Here is a 17,145-nt window from a genome sequence, read left to right on the forward strand (position 1 = left end):
CCTTATCTATCTGATCATTGTGAGCTAGCAACAGGAGGATGACAGTTAGCCCTCCAATTTTGTTCCACCATTCAATAAGCTCATGGCTGGTCTGGATTTTACATACTGTCTCTTGGTTTGACACCATGCCCTTCACACTCTTGTCTAGAAAAAAAATTCTATCTGTCACAGATTGAAATTTTCTAATGATCTTGTAACTACAGTGGTTTGTTGGAGAACTCCACACTTCAACAAGCCTATGCATGAAGAAATTATTCCTAACTACTCTCCTGAATGCCTGGCTCTGGTTTAAGGTTATATTCTCATCTCTGCCATTTTCTCACCCCTGCTTGCCTCTCAAGCACACATCCTTCACCCCGTGCCCAAAAACCTGGTCTGCCTGACCACCCACTCCCCAACCCCTGCCTCTCTCACACTCTGTTCCCACCCCCGCCCCATCAGAATCTCAGAGAATTATCAGGGGTAAAGTTCCATTCTGTCCACCCTACTGATACTTTTAAGTGTCATAAAATTCTTATCAGGTCAGTCCTTCACCATCCGTGTTTCAGCTTAGATGATGTAATTTTTCCTCATTGTCCAACCGTCAGTGTTCTGATGAGATTCTAGTGAACACTGGCTGCAATTCTTCCAAAGTTAACATCCCTTTGCTAAAAGGGTGTGCATGGAACTCAGTTCACATCACTCTTTAGTTTGACTAGCCAGAATTTTATATAACTGCAGCAAAACTTACTATGCTATGTAATCCAGCCTGCTCGTTATAAAGACTAACATTCTGTTGGTCTTTTTAATTATATTTGTGCCGAACTGCTATGTTTCAATGATCGGTGTATGTGAGCGTCTGTCAATCTGATTATTATATGTGACTCCAGCATCATCCTACATTCCCTACATGTGGGCATTTTAACAGGAGCTCACTAGTTCTCAGTGAGCTTAATCCTGGTTTGAGTATTCTGCTTTTAAGCCAGCAGTCTTAAACTAATCGCAGTCCCTTTGAATAACATTGCAAGCCAGTCAATTAAAGCTATCCCTTACTAGTTGTCTGTCATTCAATGTGAGACTGCGTGCTATAATTGACTATTCAGTCACGAGGAAGAGAAGGATCTTGTGCCTATAAAGCACTTCTCACATTCGCATAATTTTCCAGAATCAAACTGAGTTTGATCATTGTTAAAATATAAGCAAACACCCTTGTGTACCACAGATAGATCCCATAAACAATAAGGAGCAAAATTGCCAAAATTTTGTTTTTAATGAGGAATAAATGTTAGTCATGACAATGGGAAGATATTCCTTCTCCTCTATGAACCTTGAAATCCCCTGCAGCTACCTTAATGCTGTTGAGGCTCTGTTTAATGTCTCATCTAAAAAGGCAGCACTTTCAGCAGTGCTGAACTCCCTCAGTACTGCTCGAGTGTTAGTGTACATAATGTGCTGTAAACCCAAGGAGGGTTTAATCTCTTAGCCTGACTCCCAAGTACATGCTACTAACTGAGTCAACGATGGAAGGAGAAAGAAGGTGGGATTGTGTTCGAACAAAATTGTTGGCCCATGTTGTATTAACTCTTTTTTTTTCTTTTCTCTGTAGGTTTCATCGACCATAAAAACATGTGCAGATGCAAATGGAAATCTAGCTACACAGTATGGAGATGAAGGCTGTCTCCTGAATACTGTACACGAAGCCGTGTTGTATTGTCAGTTGTGTACAATATATTCAATACACATTCGATGAACCTGGTGCCATGGGGAAAGAAATCAATACTTGATAATCGTATCATATGTAAATCATGCTCTCATCAATTAACAAATCCTTGAACGGAGGTTCCCCTTGATCATATCTGTCTCTGTGCCTCCAGATTTATACAATACTGCGGCTGGTTGGAAATCGCAGTGCCAAAAAGACTTAAGAGCTGCTGGAATTGTGTGCTTGGGAGTGGTTGTATTTTTCTGTAAGCTTTTACTGGAACTGAGAAGCATGTGTCTGTGTATACAGACCAAGTTTGGACTCCTCCTCCTCACCCTTTGTATCTTCCTTTTTTATATTGCACGCACTACAATGGCTCTGCTTGGTTTGGAGGTTACTCCTGGTCAATGTGACTTTTTTTGGTCTGAGAGTATTTGCCCCAGCTTTCCTTTTCTGTGTTTACCTTTGTGTCCTCCGTCAGTTCCATAGCCTTTAGCTACTAGTTTCTCCAGTGGCAAAATGTGATTCCTGGAATAACTTCAACAGAGGAAAGCCTATACATGACTAGGTGTCTTTTTTAATGTGAGCAGTGCAATATAAAAGTCCATCTCTAGTCTATCTCTTTGAATGAAAAAGTGCTGTTTTCACTGTAGCAGAGCTCTATTGAAAGGAAAGCAATGTTGTACCTGGGGCCTTAACTTTCCATCCAAAAGGCGCACAGTTCTTTGGGAGGAAGAAAGTATCCCTTTGTACAGAGTCAGGCATTGGTTTGTACTGGACTACAAATTGGTGCCACCCTCAACTACTGTATAAAACATTGATTTAGATTGTCAGTATGTGTACATTTGTCTTCCTGTTTAAATATTGAATAAAAGTATTATGTGACGCTTTTCTTTTAAAAAAAAGTAATCAGAATACACAACACTAATTGAGGTAATTTCCTTCTCAACCAAACTGTACAAATATGTATTTAAGTTCCATCTCCCAGACCTTTTTAAGTAGCCTTGCAATTCTTAATGAATCTCTTCCTGTTCTTGTGGTCAATGGCACACAATAGGTAGAAGAGATCAGAATTTGTTATAATTTTTATTCTATTTTTTCCTCTGGTATTTTTCCTCATTAACAAGCAATAGACTTTTGTAATTTATGTTCTTAATCTATTTGGACAGCTCAGTAAATTCATTGTGATTCCTGGTTGAATATACTGACTGGGTGGAAGGGTTTGTTTTTCTCAAGTATGAGGCACTTTGTGTTTTTATTTGTAATACTCAGACTCCAGTCGACATTAATGCAAGGCTCTTGCATGGAAACAGACCAGTGGAACTGCCTTAGCTGACTGCACTCTTAGTAATCATTTTACTGGCGAATTCTTCATAATATCCAATCCTAATATATGCTGTGGTAACTATTTGTTCTTAGTTGGGTTTTAACATAGGTAGGGCGCAAAGTCAAAACATTTGCCACAGCATTAAATTGGTGGGCAGGTTAGGCATGTTGGCATTGAGGAATTGTTCAATTCCTGAAGGCAGCAAACTTGTCAGACTGCAGTGTAAACCAATCGAACCATACCTGTTGTCATGCATTACAGTTCTTGTATCTCTTCTGTTTTCTGTCCAGAACAGTCCATTAAAGGTAAGGAGAAACTGGGGAGAAGAAGTAAATTGTGGAAAGCATAAACGTTTTGGCTCATTTGATGTTGTGAGCCTTGGCATTTGTTTGTGCTACATGTCATTATTGCTTAATAGGGTCAATAATACACAAAAGAATCTGTTCCCTTGAGACGTTGATTGGGCTCCCTAGCAGATTGTTTCTTAATACACTAGTTGGTGTTGTACTGAGGCATACAGGTTGGGCAGATCCCTGGTTTGGTCTTTATTCTGTGTCCTTTTAACCAATATTGGTCGGGATAACCTGGGCACTGTTATCTTTGCCCCTGTGCTGAGGAGAAAAATCAGGCAGGACTCCCACTCCTGATCACTATCTGCTAAATTTTGCTGGGAAGTGCACAAGTAGGACAGGGTCGTACTTGGGTCATTTAAGAGCCTGCCAAAGCTCTTGCTAGGTTTGCACTTGAAGAATAGCCAAATTGGGGGGTGGTAGTTTAAGAGGATTTCAGGTAACCTCCTACATGAGTCAATGACTACAGGGAGAAAGGAGGGTGTATGAAAAATGTTAACAGGGCAAGGAAATAAGGGTGCTATTACACACTGGAATTTTCGGGCATTCTAAACTGCTAAGAATCTAATTTAGAGTTTTGCTTTTGCTTAAACCACATACAATGTGGCAGGGATTAAGAACCCTACTCCCCCATTTTTTTATTGCACATGTATGTAATATTTTAGAAAAGTATATGAATACTTTTTTTGTAAAGTTTCGGGTATTTTAAAGTCGTCTTCCTTCTACCTTTCCCCCCCAATCCTGGTTCAGCTTGCGAGTTTACTCGTTGAATCCACATCATAGTGGTGCTGTTTTTAAGTCTGAGGGGATCAGCCTTTTAGATGGTCCAGTGACTATTATTGTCCCCCAACAGTTGCTCAGTTATAAAGTGCACCTGAACCAAGAGGCAGATTAAAAAGAGATTGTTTAAAAATCCAGCCTCCACTTGCATTTATTCTTTCTAAATAAAAGACAGAAATTAAATTTTTTGCAGTCTGTATAGTTGTATGTACATTTTCATGAGTTGTAAATAATTGAACAGTTACTGTTGCTCTTATAATATTGGTGTATTTTGTTCTCATTCAGTGCTGCTTTCTTTTATTAAAAAAAATTCCTATTTGGTTGTAAATTGATTGAGTTTCTTTTTAAATTATTGATCTTGCACAAACGTCTTCTGATGCAGTCTAGTCACTTAGTGTCCTCCAAAGGACTTGCTGAGCAGGTCATTTTCAGCAAAATAGATCAGGTGAAGTGTAATCCGCAGCAGAAACCAACAGGTACTGTGAATGGAAAATATTTGGGTCTGTCCTGATGTCAAAACTGGGTTGAATCTAATGTCCATCTCTTCCAAAGTTGTCACGTGAATTATACCTTCAAAATGATTCTTTACTCCAGAAATTGTGGAATCACATCTTCAAAATTGAAAGTTTTCAGTTACATAGTATTTCTGGCATGCAAGCCATCATATCAATGGATTGAAGGGAAGACACCAAGGAAGCACAGATGTCTGAGTTTCTCAACTGACAATGAGCCCCTGTATGCTACACTTTTACAGTCATTACTCGTCGGGAGTTAATTTAAGTTAGTTCCACTCATGGAGAGTCCCATCAACTGCAGTGGGACCAGTGGGGTTAATGCACAATATTCAGGTAGATTAATATCATTATCCTGCCTGCATTTTTCGGAGGTCTCATTATCAAACAAGCCACAAATATCACTTCGACTTAATACATTTCTCGAGAATAAGATATTTTTGGGTGCCTTAGTCATTTACAAAACGTGTTAATTGGATTAAAGTTCAGTTACCAGCATTTCTACTGACTCAATCACAGCTTTTTTTGTTGATGTGTGCTGACCTAGATTAAACTGAGATTTTGCTATGTTTAACTTGGATAGTGCAGTAGTAGCAAAGAGTTGTTATTAAAGCAGACCTGGGATTGTATGTTCATTCTTTTATAAATGTAAACCTGAGAGAACCCAGCAAAATGGGCAACTGACCACATTTTGCATTAGGTAAAAATACCTTTTGAGATGTAGCATCTTTGCTTCCTAAAATTGCAAGTTCCTAATTCAAACAGATCTGATTGACTGACTGGCACAGAACTGAGGTTATATTCATTAGTTGTGTAGGTTTGATTTTTTTTCTTTGAAATGTCCAGTATAATTCAAAATTGGGAAAGTCTGTAAAGGGGAGTAAAAATTTTTGCAAATCAGCCAGACTGTTCATGAACAGGAGACCAAGTGTCTTTGATTTTATTCAGCTTTCATCCCCTTGCCTTTGTGCCATCACATTGCTCTGCCAATCTTTGCTGCATTGTGAATAATTAGTCGGTGATATGTGTACATGGGTTATGGGTGTGACATACTGTTATTTATCTTTAAATTTAGATTTAAACCCCAAACACCCCTTCCTCAACCAAAGGGGCCAGTGAGGTGCTCTTTCATGGTTTGCATGACAGTAAGCAAACTTTCCCTTGATAACGAGAGAATCTTTTGATCTCTGTTTATTAACTGAGTGCTAATTTCTGTTATTATGTGAAGCCCACATTCTTTCTTAGCCATAGATAGATGTCCAAGTCAGAGTATCCGAGTCAATCCTAAGCCTAGGCACAGCAAAATTCTCCAGGTTTTATTAGTTTGTACTGAGGCAGCTGTCCTCATCTTGTCTGCGCAAGTGAGAGAAAAATCGATGAACCAGGATCCTAAATCCTGAATAATAACCAGAGAGTCGTACTGGGTGATGTGTGTGAATGTGATTGGCTGACCTGACACCCTCTAATGTTGTCACCGCCTGAGACCCGCTGTCTTGGCCAGACTGCCTACTGAGTGAGTTATCGAGAATAATTTGGACCCATGGAACCAACATGCTTGAGAATCAATGCCAGCAGGAAAAGAAGGGAAAGCATTTTTTTAAAATCCGATGTTGCAGGCAGACATGCATCAATAACTGACAGGAAAATAACTCTGGTTTTAATTCTAATGTGTTGCTTGCTCCCAGTCTGGAGACCAGGGGACTGTCCTGTGTCGGAAAGTGTTTACATGCCATTTAATTGGCATGTTAATTGCATTGTATGTGGTACAACCAATATGTTGGATTCAACTTGTTGTTTTGTAGCCCGAATTTTGTTTTTAAATGGAGAAAGCGTCATGTCTATTTTTGACTCATTGCTTTTCTTATTTGCTTATGGGAGAGGTGCCTTAGCATGCTCATTCATTTCCTTACAAGACATGGCATTTTTAAACCTTAAATAAAATTACTATCACACCTTTCTCTGTAGTTTTGCTGTCAGTTATTCATGATGTTTATCAGTTCATAAGTTAGATGATTCTACTACACTGTGGTTTTTTTTAATAAAATGTGTGCATTTTTCTTTCTTACGATTGCTCACCTCAGTATTACAACGTAAACATTCCTGATAAGGGGCTTATGTCCAAAATGTCAACTCTCCTGGTCCTTGGCTGCTGCCTGACCACCTGCGCTTTTCCAGCAGCACATGTTTTGACTTTGATCTCCAGCATCTGAAGTCCTCACTTTCTCCTACCTCCGTATTGGCTAATCTTTTGTTTTGTGGAAGGTGGACAACACCGGTTAACCAAACATATATTGCCCAATCCTAGTGGTTCTTGAGAAGATTGTAGTGACCTGCCTCCTTGAACTACTGCAGTTGGTGGTGTAGGTACATTCCTGTCGACCTGATGCCTTATTTTTGCCTACTATTTGCTTCCTGTCATCAAGTCATACAGCACGGAAACAGACCCTTTGGTCCAACCAGTCCATGTTGAACATAATCCCAAACTGAACTAGTGCCACTTGCCTGCTCCTAGCTCACATCCCTCCAAAGTTTTCTGTTGTAACCATCCAAATGACTTAAATGTTGTAATTGTACCCGCATTCAAGCCAATATATCATGCCCAATTCTGAGGCCTTTTCTTGCATATTTAGTTTTGGTGTGGCACCTTATTTAAGTCCTTATTGAAATCAAATATACTCCTCACTACTTTCCATTTATTAATCCTACCAGTTACATTCTCATAAAGCTTTAATTTGTCAAAGATGATTTTTTAAGTGTATTGTTAAGACTTAATAATAGATGATTGATGTCAAAATAAATGGCCTGCAATTTCCTATTTCTCCCAGAAATTTAAAAAAAAAATTATAGTCAGCATACTCACTATTTCTTCAGATCTCTCTTCTAAAACCCTCAGATTTAGGTCATCAATTCCTGGGTATTTGTTGGATTTTTGTTACATTTCTCCAAGTAGTTTTTTAATTAGTTACTATAATTTGCTCATTCTTTTTAGTATCTAGGTTCCCTCTGTTTCTGATATGCAACTTGTATATTCTCATGACTGTGGACACATTATTTGTTCAATACTTCTACTGTTTCTTCATTCCATATAATTTCATCAGTCTGCTTTTAAGGCAACAAATATTCATTTTAGCTACTCCCTTTATATTTTCTTAAAATATTTTGCAACCTCTTTTTAATATTCTGGATAATTTGCTCTCACTCCATATTTTTCCCTTACAATCAACTTTTTATTGGCTCTTAGATGGTTTGAAGACACTCGTGATCCATTTTTGAAAATAAAAATGCTATGCTTAGCTTTGAGACAATTCTAGATCATTGCATCTAGACAGCTTGAAAATGCAAGTGCCAATATTAGAGCAATTAAAATTGGATATGTACACAGGAGGATAGGATAAATTTTCCTCCCTTCCAATCTTCACTCCTTTGTGATTTTTACTCGGCTGCAAATGTCTTATTCAGTTGTCTCATAAAAATATTGTGATTGCAATTATTGGCGAACATGAGGACTGCAGATGCTGGAGATTAGATTGTGGTGCTGGAAAAGCACAGCAGGTCAGGCAGCATCCTGCTTCTCTAATGCTGCCTGACCTGTGCTTTTCTGGCACCACATTCTGAACTATGTTGTGACATACAATGCAAGCATATGCACATGTTTCAGCAGGAATCATTAGGTGGTAATTAGAGGTGGAACTTCTAACTGAGTTATATCCTGCACAGTGCAGGAATTTCTCTACCTTTGCTGTGCTCAATGTCAGTTTTCAAACTTAAAATGTTCAGAAATGATGGGAATAAAAAGATCAGTTGGTTTAATCAAGTCCATCCCATGCAATGGTGTTCCAGTTTAAGATAACAAATATTCTCTAAGTGATGGAAGCTTTGTAATAATGACACAGTCCAGCATTTATTATGCACAAATAACGTATTTAAAATATAGAAATGTATAATAAATTGTGCTGAAGAAAAATCAATTAGAGGGAGTGTTGATAATGACATCTCCCTCCAGCTCTGCTCCCACCTCTGCAATGCACCAGTATGATAAAACGGAAGCTGCAGTAAATCTAAAAAATTGTATAGCAGTGCAAAATTGTGCTGCATGTCCATTTACCCATCAGGAAGCAAATGACCTAATCGTGAATATTTAATAGTCTTGAATTTTTTTTCATGGGATGCAACAAGGCCATCTGAAACAAGTATGTTATTATGGATACTGTAGGGAATGATAGCCTCTCTTGAATTTCACAGTCGGGTTTCTGATATCCTGACTAAAGAGGGGTCTATCCGGTTTGAAATGATCGATTGTGTTTTGGAACTCACTCGTCAGGGGCACAGACAGACATTTCTGCGGCCATCAATGAGACATCAGAATGGTGTGTTGACTCCCTAGTGCCAGGGTCAGGCATGTATCAAAGTGGGTGCAGAAGATTCTGAAAGGGGAGGGTGACCAGCAGGAAGCTATTGTACATGTTAGTAGGTACAGAAGGGATGAGGTTCTGTAGAGAGAATGTAGGAAATTAGACAAGATTAAACAGTTGTCCTTTGTCGTATCTGGATTACTCCCAGTGCCACATGTGCTAGTGAGAGTAAGAATAGGAGGAGAGGACAGATGAATGTGTGGCAAAGGGACAAGGATTCCCTTTTGGACCATTGGGATCTCTTCTGGGTAGGAGTAACCTGAATTGGAAGGGGACCAATTGGTGGGTAGATTTATTCGTGCTACTTGGGAGGCTTTAAACTAGCAAGAGGGTGAGAAAAGCCAAAGGTCTGAAGCTGGTACATTAGATAAGGGGAGCAAGTTAAATAGTCAAGGCAAGCAAGAGCAAGATAGAGAACAAGATAATTGCATTTATTTCAATGCAAAAGGTCTGACAGGTAAGGCAGATAAACTCTGCATGATTGAGAACATGTGTCTGGGAAATTATAGCTATAACAGAAACATGACTTGGAGGGTAGGACTGACAGCTTAATGTTCAGGAGTATAGATACTACAGGAAGGATGGGGGGAGGTGCAATAGTGGAGTGGAAGTAGTGTTTTGGGTTAAGGATAACATGGTTGTACTTAAGGATAGGAAGAGAACTTCTTCAAGGAAGACATCCTTGCAAGAGGATTCGTATTAGGTTAAAATCTTCTGGGAGAAAGTGAGGACTGCAGATGCTGGAGATCAGAGCTGAAAATGTATTGCTGGAAAAGCACAGCAGGTCAGGCAGCATCCAAGGAGCAGGAGAATCCACGTTTCGGGCATGAAGAAGGGCTCATGCCCGAATCGTCAATTCTCCTGCTCTTTGGATGCTGCCTGACCTGCTGTGTTTTTCCAGCAACACGTTTTCAGCTCTGATCTCCAGCATCTGCAGTCCTCACTTTTTCCTGTAAAGATAACATGGTTCTATTGCCCCATATCCTTTTAAAATATATTTTTATTGAAAAAATTTTTTTAAAATATTACAACAAATACAAAACAAATGATTTAAAACAATGCAAAGAAAGAACATCAAAAATAAGTAAAAATCCAAACTGCCCTCATGTACAAATGTATAAATATGTGTCGAAAAATATATATAAAAAACCCCAATTAACAACAAACTAATAATAATAATACAGCTCAGCCAAACAAAACACACTTTCTAATATCAAGAACATTCATTTTCACATATTCATACGTTTGCAGTTCTCCCTCTCTGGATATTGGACTCATAAAGCACAATCATTAAGGCTAATTAAAAGCCCTTAGTGTGGCAGACTGTGTCCAGGTATTCCAAAGAGGGCTGCCATGTCTTACAGACATCCTCAGTTTGGTGGTGTACCATACTTATGAGAAAATCCAAGCGGATATGCTTGATAACAATCTTCCACCAACCCGACAGGTCCAGGAGATTTTTGGATACCCAACCTAACGATATTCTTTCTTGCTCAGAAAGTGAGGATGTTGTAAATTTTTTTCTTATGCGCATCTACAGGGAATACACTGGGCAGGCCAAGAAGAAGACAGATTGAGTTCTTCTCCAACCTTACACCCAAAATCCCCTCCATTGCACCTGCCACAATGTATTTTTGAAGCCTGCCACAGGACCAGAGACAATGGCTTAGAGTGCTGTACCAACCTTGCACTTGGGACATGTTGAAGATAGTCCTGGTTTAAGTTTTGACAAACAATCCACAGCCAAGTGGACCCTGTGAAGAGTCTTCACCTGTAAAGCATAGGTCCTAGTGCAAATTGATATCTTTCTTGCATTTTCCCAAGTATCTTCCCGTAATGCCTAGCTCTCTCTCCCACACCCTAAAAAGCCAATCGAACTCATCTGAGGGGTTGCCTCCCTCCATATTAATGATATAAAGTGTTGACAGAAAATGTGCTCATAGCACTGAATACCTTCTAGTCTATGTCGGATTTTTGGAATCAGTCAAAAATGATTTTTAAAAAATAAAATCCCTAACTTGAAAAAAACTTAAAGAAGTCCCTGCTAGATAGCTTGTATTTTCGCGCTAACTGATCAAAGGACATCATTGTATCTCCCTCAGATAAATCACCCCTAACTACCCAATGTTTGAATCCTGAATCTATCATCCTTGGTTGAAAACCCAGCATGCCCACTATAGGTGTAAGAGAAGATGTTTTGCCAGTATTGCCTTCCCTCTGCCGAATTGTTCTCCATGCTTTGACAGTATTAATAACTATTGGGTCCTGGCAATATTCCCTAACTGTCCTCATTTTGTCCAGAAACAGCAAGCTATTAAGGGACACCCTGCCTGAGAGGTTTCATTATCTAACTGTATTGAAAGAGGGTCCCCACAACTCCAACCACTCACGTAAGATAAAAGTGAGCTTAGTTGATAGTTTTTAATGTCTGGGAGATCCACTCCCTCCAGTCTGTGAGGCAATTGTTGTTTAGCTAATTTAATAAAGGGCTGCTTATGATGTCAGATAAAAGAGCTGAACCAGCCATTCAGTCTCCTGAATGTTTGCTTATCGAAAATCAGGGGAAGCATTCATACAGGGTAAAACAAACGGGAGAGAATATTCATCTTAATAAGAGCATTTGACCTAACCATGACACTGGAAGCACCTTCCAACTTTGAAGGTCTTGTTTGATTTTGTTGAATAATTGAACAAAATTAACTTGAAACAACTGATCAAAAACCGGAGTAATGAATATGCCCAAATACATAAAACCCCCCGTGACCGCTTAAATGAGATTCGCCCTCAAGACCTAGCACCTCTATAAGACCACCCGCAGGCATAGCCTCTGATTTTGCAAACTTAATCTTGTACCCCGAAAAGGTGCCAAACAAACTGATGCATTGTATCAGGTGAGGCTCTGAAACTGCTGGACTTGCCAAAAAAAATGAGGACACCATCCACGTACAACAAAATCTTATGTAATTATGATCCCACTTCTGGAGCCGATATATTGGCAGCCCTACGAATGGCCTCCGCCAACGGTTCAATCACAAATGTAAAAAGCAAGGGTGAAAGGGGACAGCTCTGTTGGCTGCCCCTAAAATACTACAATTACTTGATCGTACCCCATTGGTGATGACCGCAGCGAGACGGTCACTGTACAGAACCTTTACCCATCTTATAAAGGCTTCACCCAAGTCAAATCGCTCTATCATACTAAAAAGGTATAGCCACTCAACTTGGTCAAATACCTTCTCTGCACCTAGAGAAATCACCAGTCCCTGTTTTGACTGTTGTTGACACGCTTGAATTACATTAAGCAGCCTCCTAACATTATTGGAGGATCTGCGGTCCTTTATGAAGCCCGTCTGGCCTTCTTTAACAATAGAAGGTAACACAATCTTCAGTCATAATGTAGGAATCTTAGAGAGAACTTTGAAGTCCATATTTAAGAGTGAAATGGGCTTGTATGAAGCACAGTCCTCCAGGACCCTCCCTTTTTTAAGAATAAGCGAAATATTGGCCTTCTTAGAAATGATGGGAGATGATAATGACCGTACAAGTCATTGAACATGTTGAGCATTGGGTCTGACAATATGCTTATAAATTCCTTATAGAATTCACTGGGAAGTCTGTTTGTGCTGTGGGTGGAGACCTACTATGCGATCTTCCTAGATCGCTGCCATCTTGGATCCCCTGCCTCATATTATTTTCATTATCAGATTGTTTATTAGTTCAATTGTAAAGACCTTGACCAGAATTTAACATGAGTTCAGGACGTCCTTGATGGTTAGCAGGTCCATGGGGGCAGTTTTAGAGATGCACAACACGGAAACAGACCCTTCTGTCCAACTCATCCATGCCGACTCTTTACTGTTCCTATTCATATACCCATCCAGATGGTCTTTTAAATGTTGCAATTGTACCATCCTCCACCAGTTCTCCTAGCAACTCATTCCATACACACACAACCCTCTGCGTGAAAAAGTTGCCCCTTTTGATCTTTCCCCTCTCACTCTAAACCAACGCCATCACATTCTGGACTTCCCCATCCCAGGGAAAAGACCTTGTCTATTTACCCTATCCATAGCACTCTATAAGGTCACCCCTTACTTCTGACACTCCAGGGAAAACAGCCCCAGCCTTTTCAGCCTCTCCCTATAGCTCAAATCCTCCAACCCCGGCAACATCCTTGTCAATCTTTCCTGACCTCTTTCAAGGTTCACAACATCCTTCTGATAGGAAGGAGATCAGAATTGCATGCAATATTCCAAAAGTGGCCTAACCAATGTCCTGTATGACTGCAACATAATCTCCTATACTGAATACACTGACCAATAAAGGGAAGCATACCAAATGTCATCTTCACTATCCTGTCTACCTGTGACTCTACTTTCAAGGAACTGTGAACTTGCACTCCCAGGTCTCTTTGTCCAGCAACACTCTCGAGGACTTTACCATTAGGTGTATAAGTCCTGCCCTGATTTGCCTTTCCAAAATGCAGCACGTCACATTTTTATCTAAATTAAATTCCACCTGCCACTCCTCAGCCCATTGGCTCATCTGATCAAGATCCCTTTCCACTCTGAGGTAACCTTCTTTGCTGTCCATGACATCTCCAATTTTGGTGTCATCTGCAAACTTACTAACAATACCTCCTGTGCTCATATCCAAGTCATTTATATAAATTATGAAAAGCAGTGGATCCAGCACCGATCTTTGTGGCACTCCACTGGCCACAGGCCTCTAATGTGAAAAAACAACCCTCCACCACCATCCTCTGTCTTCTACCTTCAAATAAGTTCTGTATCCAGATGGCCACTTTTCGCTGTATTCTAAGTGATCTAACCTTGCTAACCAGTCAACTGTGAGGAACCTTATCGAACACCTGACTGAAGTCCATATAGATCATGTCTACCACTCTGCCCTCATCAATCCTCTCTGTTACCTCTTCAAAAAACTCAATTAAGTTGTGAGAGATGATTTCCCACACACAAAGCCATGTTGACTATCCCTAATTAGTTCTTGCCTTTCCAAATACATGTACACCCTGTCCCTCAGCATTCCCTCCAACAATTTGCCCACCACTGATGTCAGGCTCACCGGTCTATAGTTCCCTGGCTTTTCCTTACCACCTTTGCTGAATGGTGGCACTACATTAGCCAACTCCAGATTTCTCGCACCTCAGCTGTGACTATTGATTATATAAATATCTTAGTAAGGGGCCCAGCAATCTGTTTTCTAGCTTCCCACAGAGTTCTCGGGTTCATCTGATGATGTCCTAGGCATTTATTCACCTTCATGCATTTGAGACATCCAGCACCATCTTCACTATAATTTGGACATTTGTCAAGATTCACCATCTATTTCCCCACATTCCATAACTTCCATGTCCTTCTCCACAGTAAACACTGGTGCAAAATACTTATTTACTATCTCCCCCATTTCCTGCGGTTTCACACAGGCTGCCTTGCTGATCTTTAAGGGGCCCTATTCTCTCCCTAGTTATCCTTTTGTCCCTAATGTACTTATAAAATCCATTTGGATTTTCCTTAACCCTTTTTGCCAAAGCTATCTCATGTCCCCTTTTTGCTCTCCTGATTTTCCTCTTAAGTATATTCCTACTGCCTTTATACTCTTCTAGAGATTCACTCGATCTCTGCTGTCTAGACCTTACATATTCTTCCTCTTTTTCTTAACCGAAACCTCAATTTCTCTTGTCACCCAGCATTCCCTACACCTACCAGCCTTTCCTTTCACCCTCGCAGGAATATACTGTCCCTGAACTCTCCTTATTTCATTTTTGAAAGCTTTCCATTTTCCAGCCATCCCTTTACCTGCAAACATCTGCTCCCAATCAGCATTTGAAAGTTCTTGCCTAATACTGTCAAAATTAACCTTCCTCCAATTTAGAACTTTAACTTTTAAATCCGGTCTATCCTTTTCCATCACTACTTTTAAACTAATAGAATTATGGTCACTGGCCCCAACATGCACCCCACTGACACCTCAGTCACCTGCCCTGTCTAATTTCCCAAGAGTAGGTCAAGTTTTGCACTGTCTCTGGTAGGTACATCTACATATTGAATCAGAAAATTTTCTTGTACACACTTAACAAATTCCTTTCCACCTAATCCTTCAACTGTATGGTAGTCCCAGTCTATGTTTGGAAAGTTAAAATCCCTGACCATAATCACCCTATTATTCTTACAGATAACTGAGATCTCCTTACAAATTTGTTTCTCAATTTCCTGGTGACTATTGGGGGTATATAGTACAATCCCAATAAGGTAATCAAGCCTGTCTTATTTCTCAGTTCCACCCAAATAACTTCCTTGGATGTATTCCCAGGAGTATCCTCTCTAAATATAGCTGTAATATTATCCCTTACCAACAACGCCACTTCTCCTCAACAATGCCACTCCTCCTCTTCCCTTGTCTCCCATTTTATCCTTCCTATAGCATTTGTATCCTGCAACATTAAGCTGCCAATCCTGTCCATCCTGAGCCACATCTGTGTAATTGCTATCATTTCCCAGTCCCATATTCTTAACCATGCCCTGTGTTCGCCTACCTTCTCTGTTAGGCCTCTTGCATTGAAATAAATGCAGCGTAATTTATCAGTCCTACCTCATTCTCTGCTTTGTTCCTGCTTTTTTATTGCTTTTTTTTCTCTCTTTTTTTTAACCCCGCACTACCGCCTAACTGCGGTAGTGCTTATTTTTTCCCCCAGCACCCATGGTGTGTGTGTGTGCAGGTGTGAGACAGTGAGAGACACAATCTTTATTTAATTTCCACCACCAGGTTGTTCCTGCTTCTTATCTGTGGCAACCAATTAAGAAGTCACCACCCTAATGAGCTTGACAGTCTGTCACTGAGACCGACAGCCCAATCACAGCAGTCTGGCAGCACCACGGAGACACTTGGCTACTGCTGAAGCTTTAGGAAAGAGGAAAGGGCAGCTCCATTTTCATGCTCCCAACAAAGGGTGGGAATTGTATAAAGTATTCCAGGGCCTGTGATTGGAAGGATGTACTCTCTGGAGTCAGCTGCAGAAATCTCAACTGTCATAGGGCTGGTCTCTTAGTGAGAAAAGTGAGGACTGCAGATGCTGGAGATCAGAGTTAAAACATGTGGCACTGGAAAAGCACAGCTGGTCAGGCAGCATCTGAGAAGCAGGAGGGTGACGTTTCAAGCATAAGCTGTTCATCAGGAATGACTCTTAGTGAGTCATAGTGCCAACTAGAAAGAAAGACTCACATCCCCTCAGGAACCTACTGGGAGATTGAACTTGCTGGGTTCTTCACTTGCTAAAATGGCAATGGAAGTAGGAAATGACCTTAATTTATTCACTGCTTGCCTCTGCTCAGTCGCAGGCAACAGCACTGATAACCCCACTTTAGAAAATATTCTGTAGCAGTGGGAAGATATTGGGAATCACACCTGAAGCCTTCCCCTGCCATTTTATAAATCCACTAGTGACTGAAAGTGAATATACTGAATGATTCAAGAGCTGGTTATACCAGTGTATGTTGGTGAGGGGATAAATTGTTATATTAATAGAGGAGGCTCTGGCAGACAGTAAACATGCGCATTGGATGATAAGGTTGAATGGCCTGTATATATGTCATACCTCCTATAGTCCTACGCTCTTCCAGTGGTGGTTATATTATCAATTACTGAGGACCTAGTCTCTGTAATTCTTTAACATAATCTTTTCCTCACTCTACCTCACTTCAACACAATATTTCTTATAACCTAATTCTTTGACCCAGCCTCTTGTTCATCTGTCCTAAAATTTCCTGACTTGGCAAATATCAAATGCTATGTGATAACATTCCAGTGGTGGGTGTTGCAGCATTTTAATATGTAACATATTTTACATGAATCCATGGAATTAAGAGTAACTTTCGGCCTTGGAACTCTGTCAACTCCAGCATCAGAAAGCATTAATAGTTCCGGGATCAATGGTACTCCAAGCCATGGGGTGGCGCTGCAGTGGGCAAGGCCGGATGTTTAGAAGCAGGTCGTTCTCCGGAAGACTCGTTGGTCAGGCGCGCCTATAAAAAGGCGAGGCGGGCGGCGCTCGATCTTTTCGCCC

The 17,145-nt window shown here is 40.3% G+C and overlaps 1 protein-coding gene across 7 annotated transcripts in view; it reads left to right on the forward strand.

Moving 5' to 3' along the window:
* LOC132830169 (phosphatase and actin regulator 4-like) overlaps nucleotides 1–6,575 on the forward strand; it is a 175,923-nt gene extending 169,348 nt beyond the window's left edge. For all 7 annotated transcript variants that reach the window (XM_060847709.1, XM_060847708.1, XM_060847711.1 and 4 more), the window contains one exon: nucleotides 1,586–6,575. In XM_060847709.1, coding sequence (XP_060703692.1) covers nucleotides 1,586–1,601 — 16 coding nt within the window. In that variant the 3' untranslated portion in view covers nucleotides 1,602–6,575. The remainder of the gene's footprint in view (nucleotides 1–1,585) is intronic.
* Nucleotides 6,576–17,145: the final 10,570 nt, after the last annotated feature.

This window comes from Hemiscyllium ocellatum, chromosome 30 (assembly GCF_020745735.1).
Source record: "Hemiscyllium ocellatum isolate sHemOce1 chromosome 30, sHemOce1.pat.X.cur, whole genome shotgun sequence".
Classification (NCBI taxonomy): Eukaryota; Metazoa; Chordata; class Chondrichthyes; order Orectolobiformes; family Hemiscylliidae; genus Hemiscyllium; species Hemiscyllium ocellatum.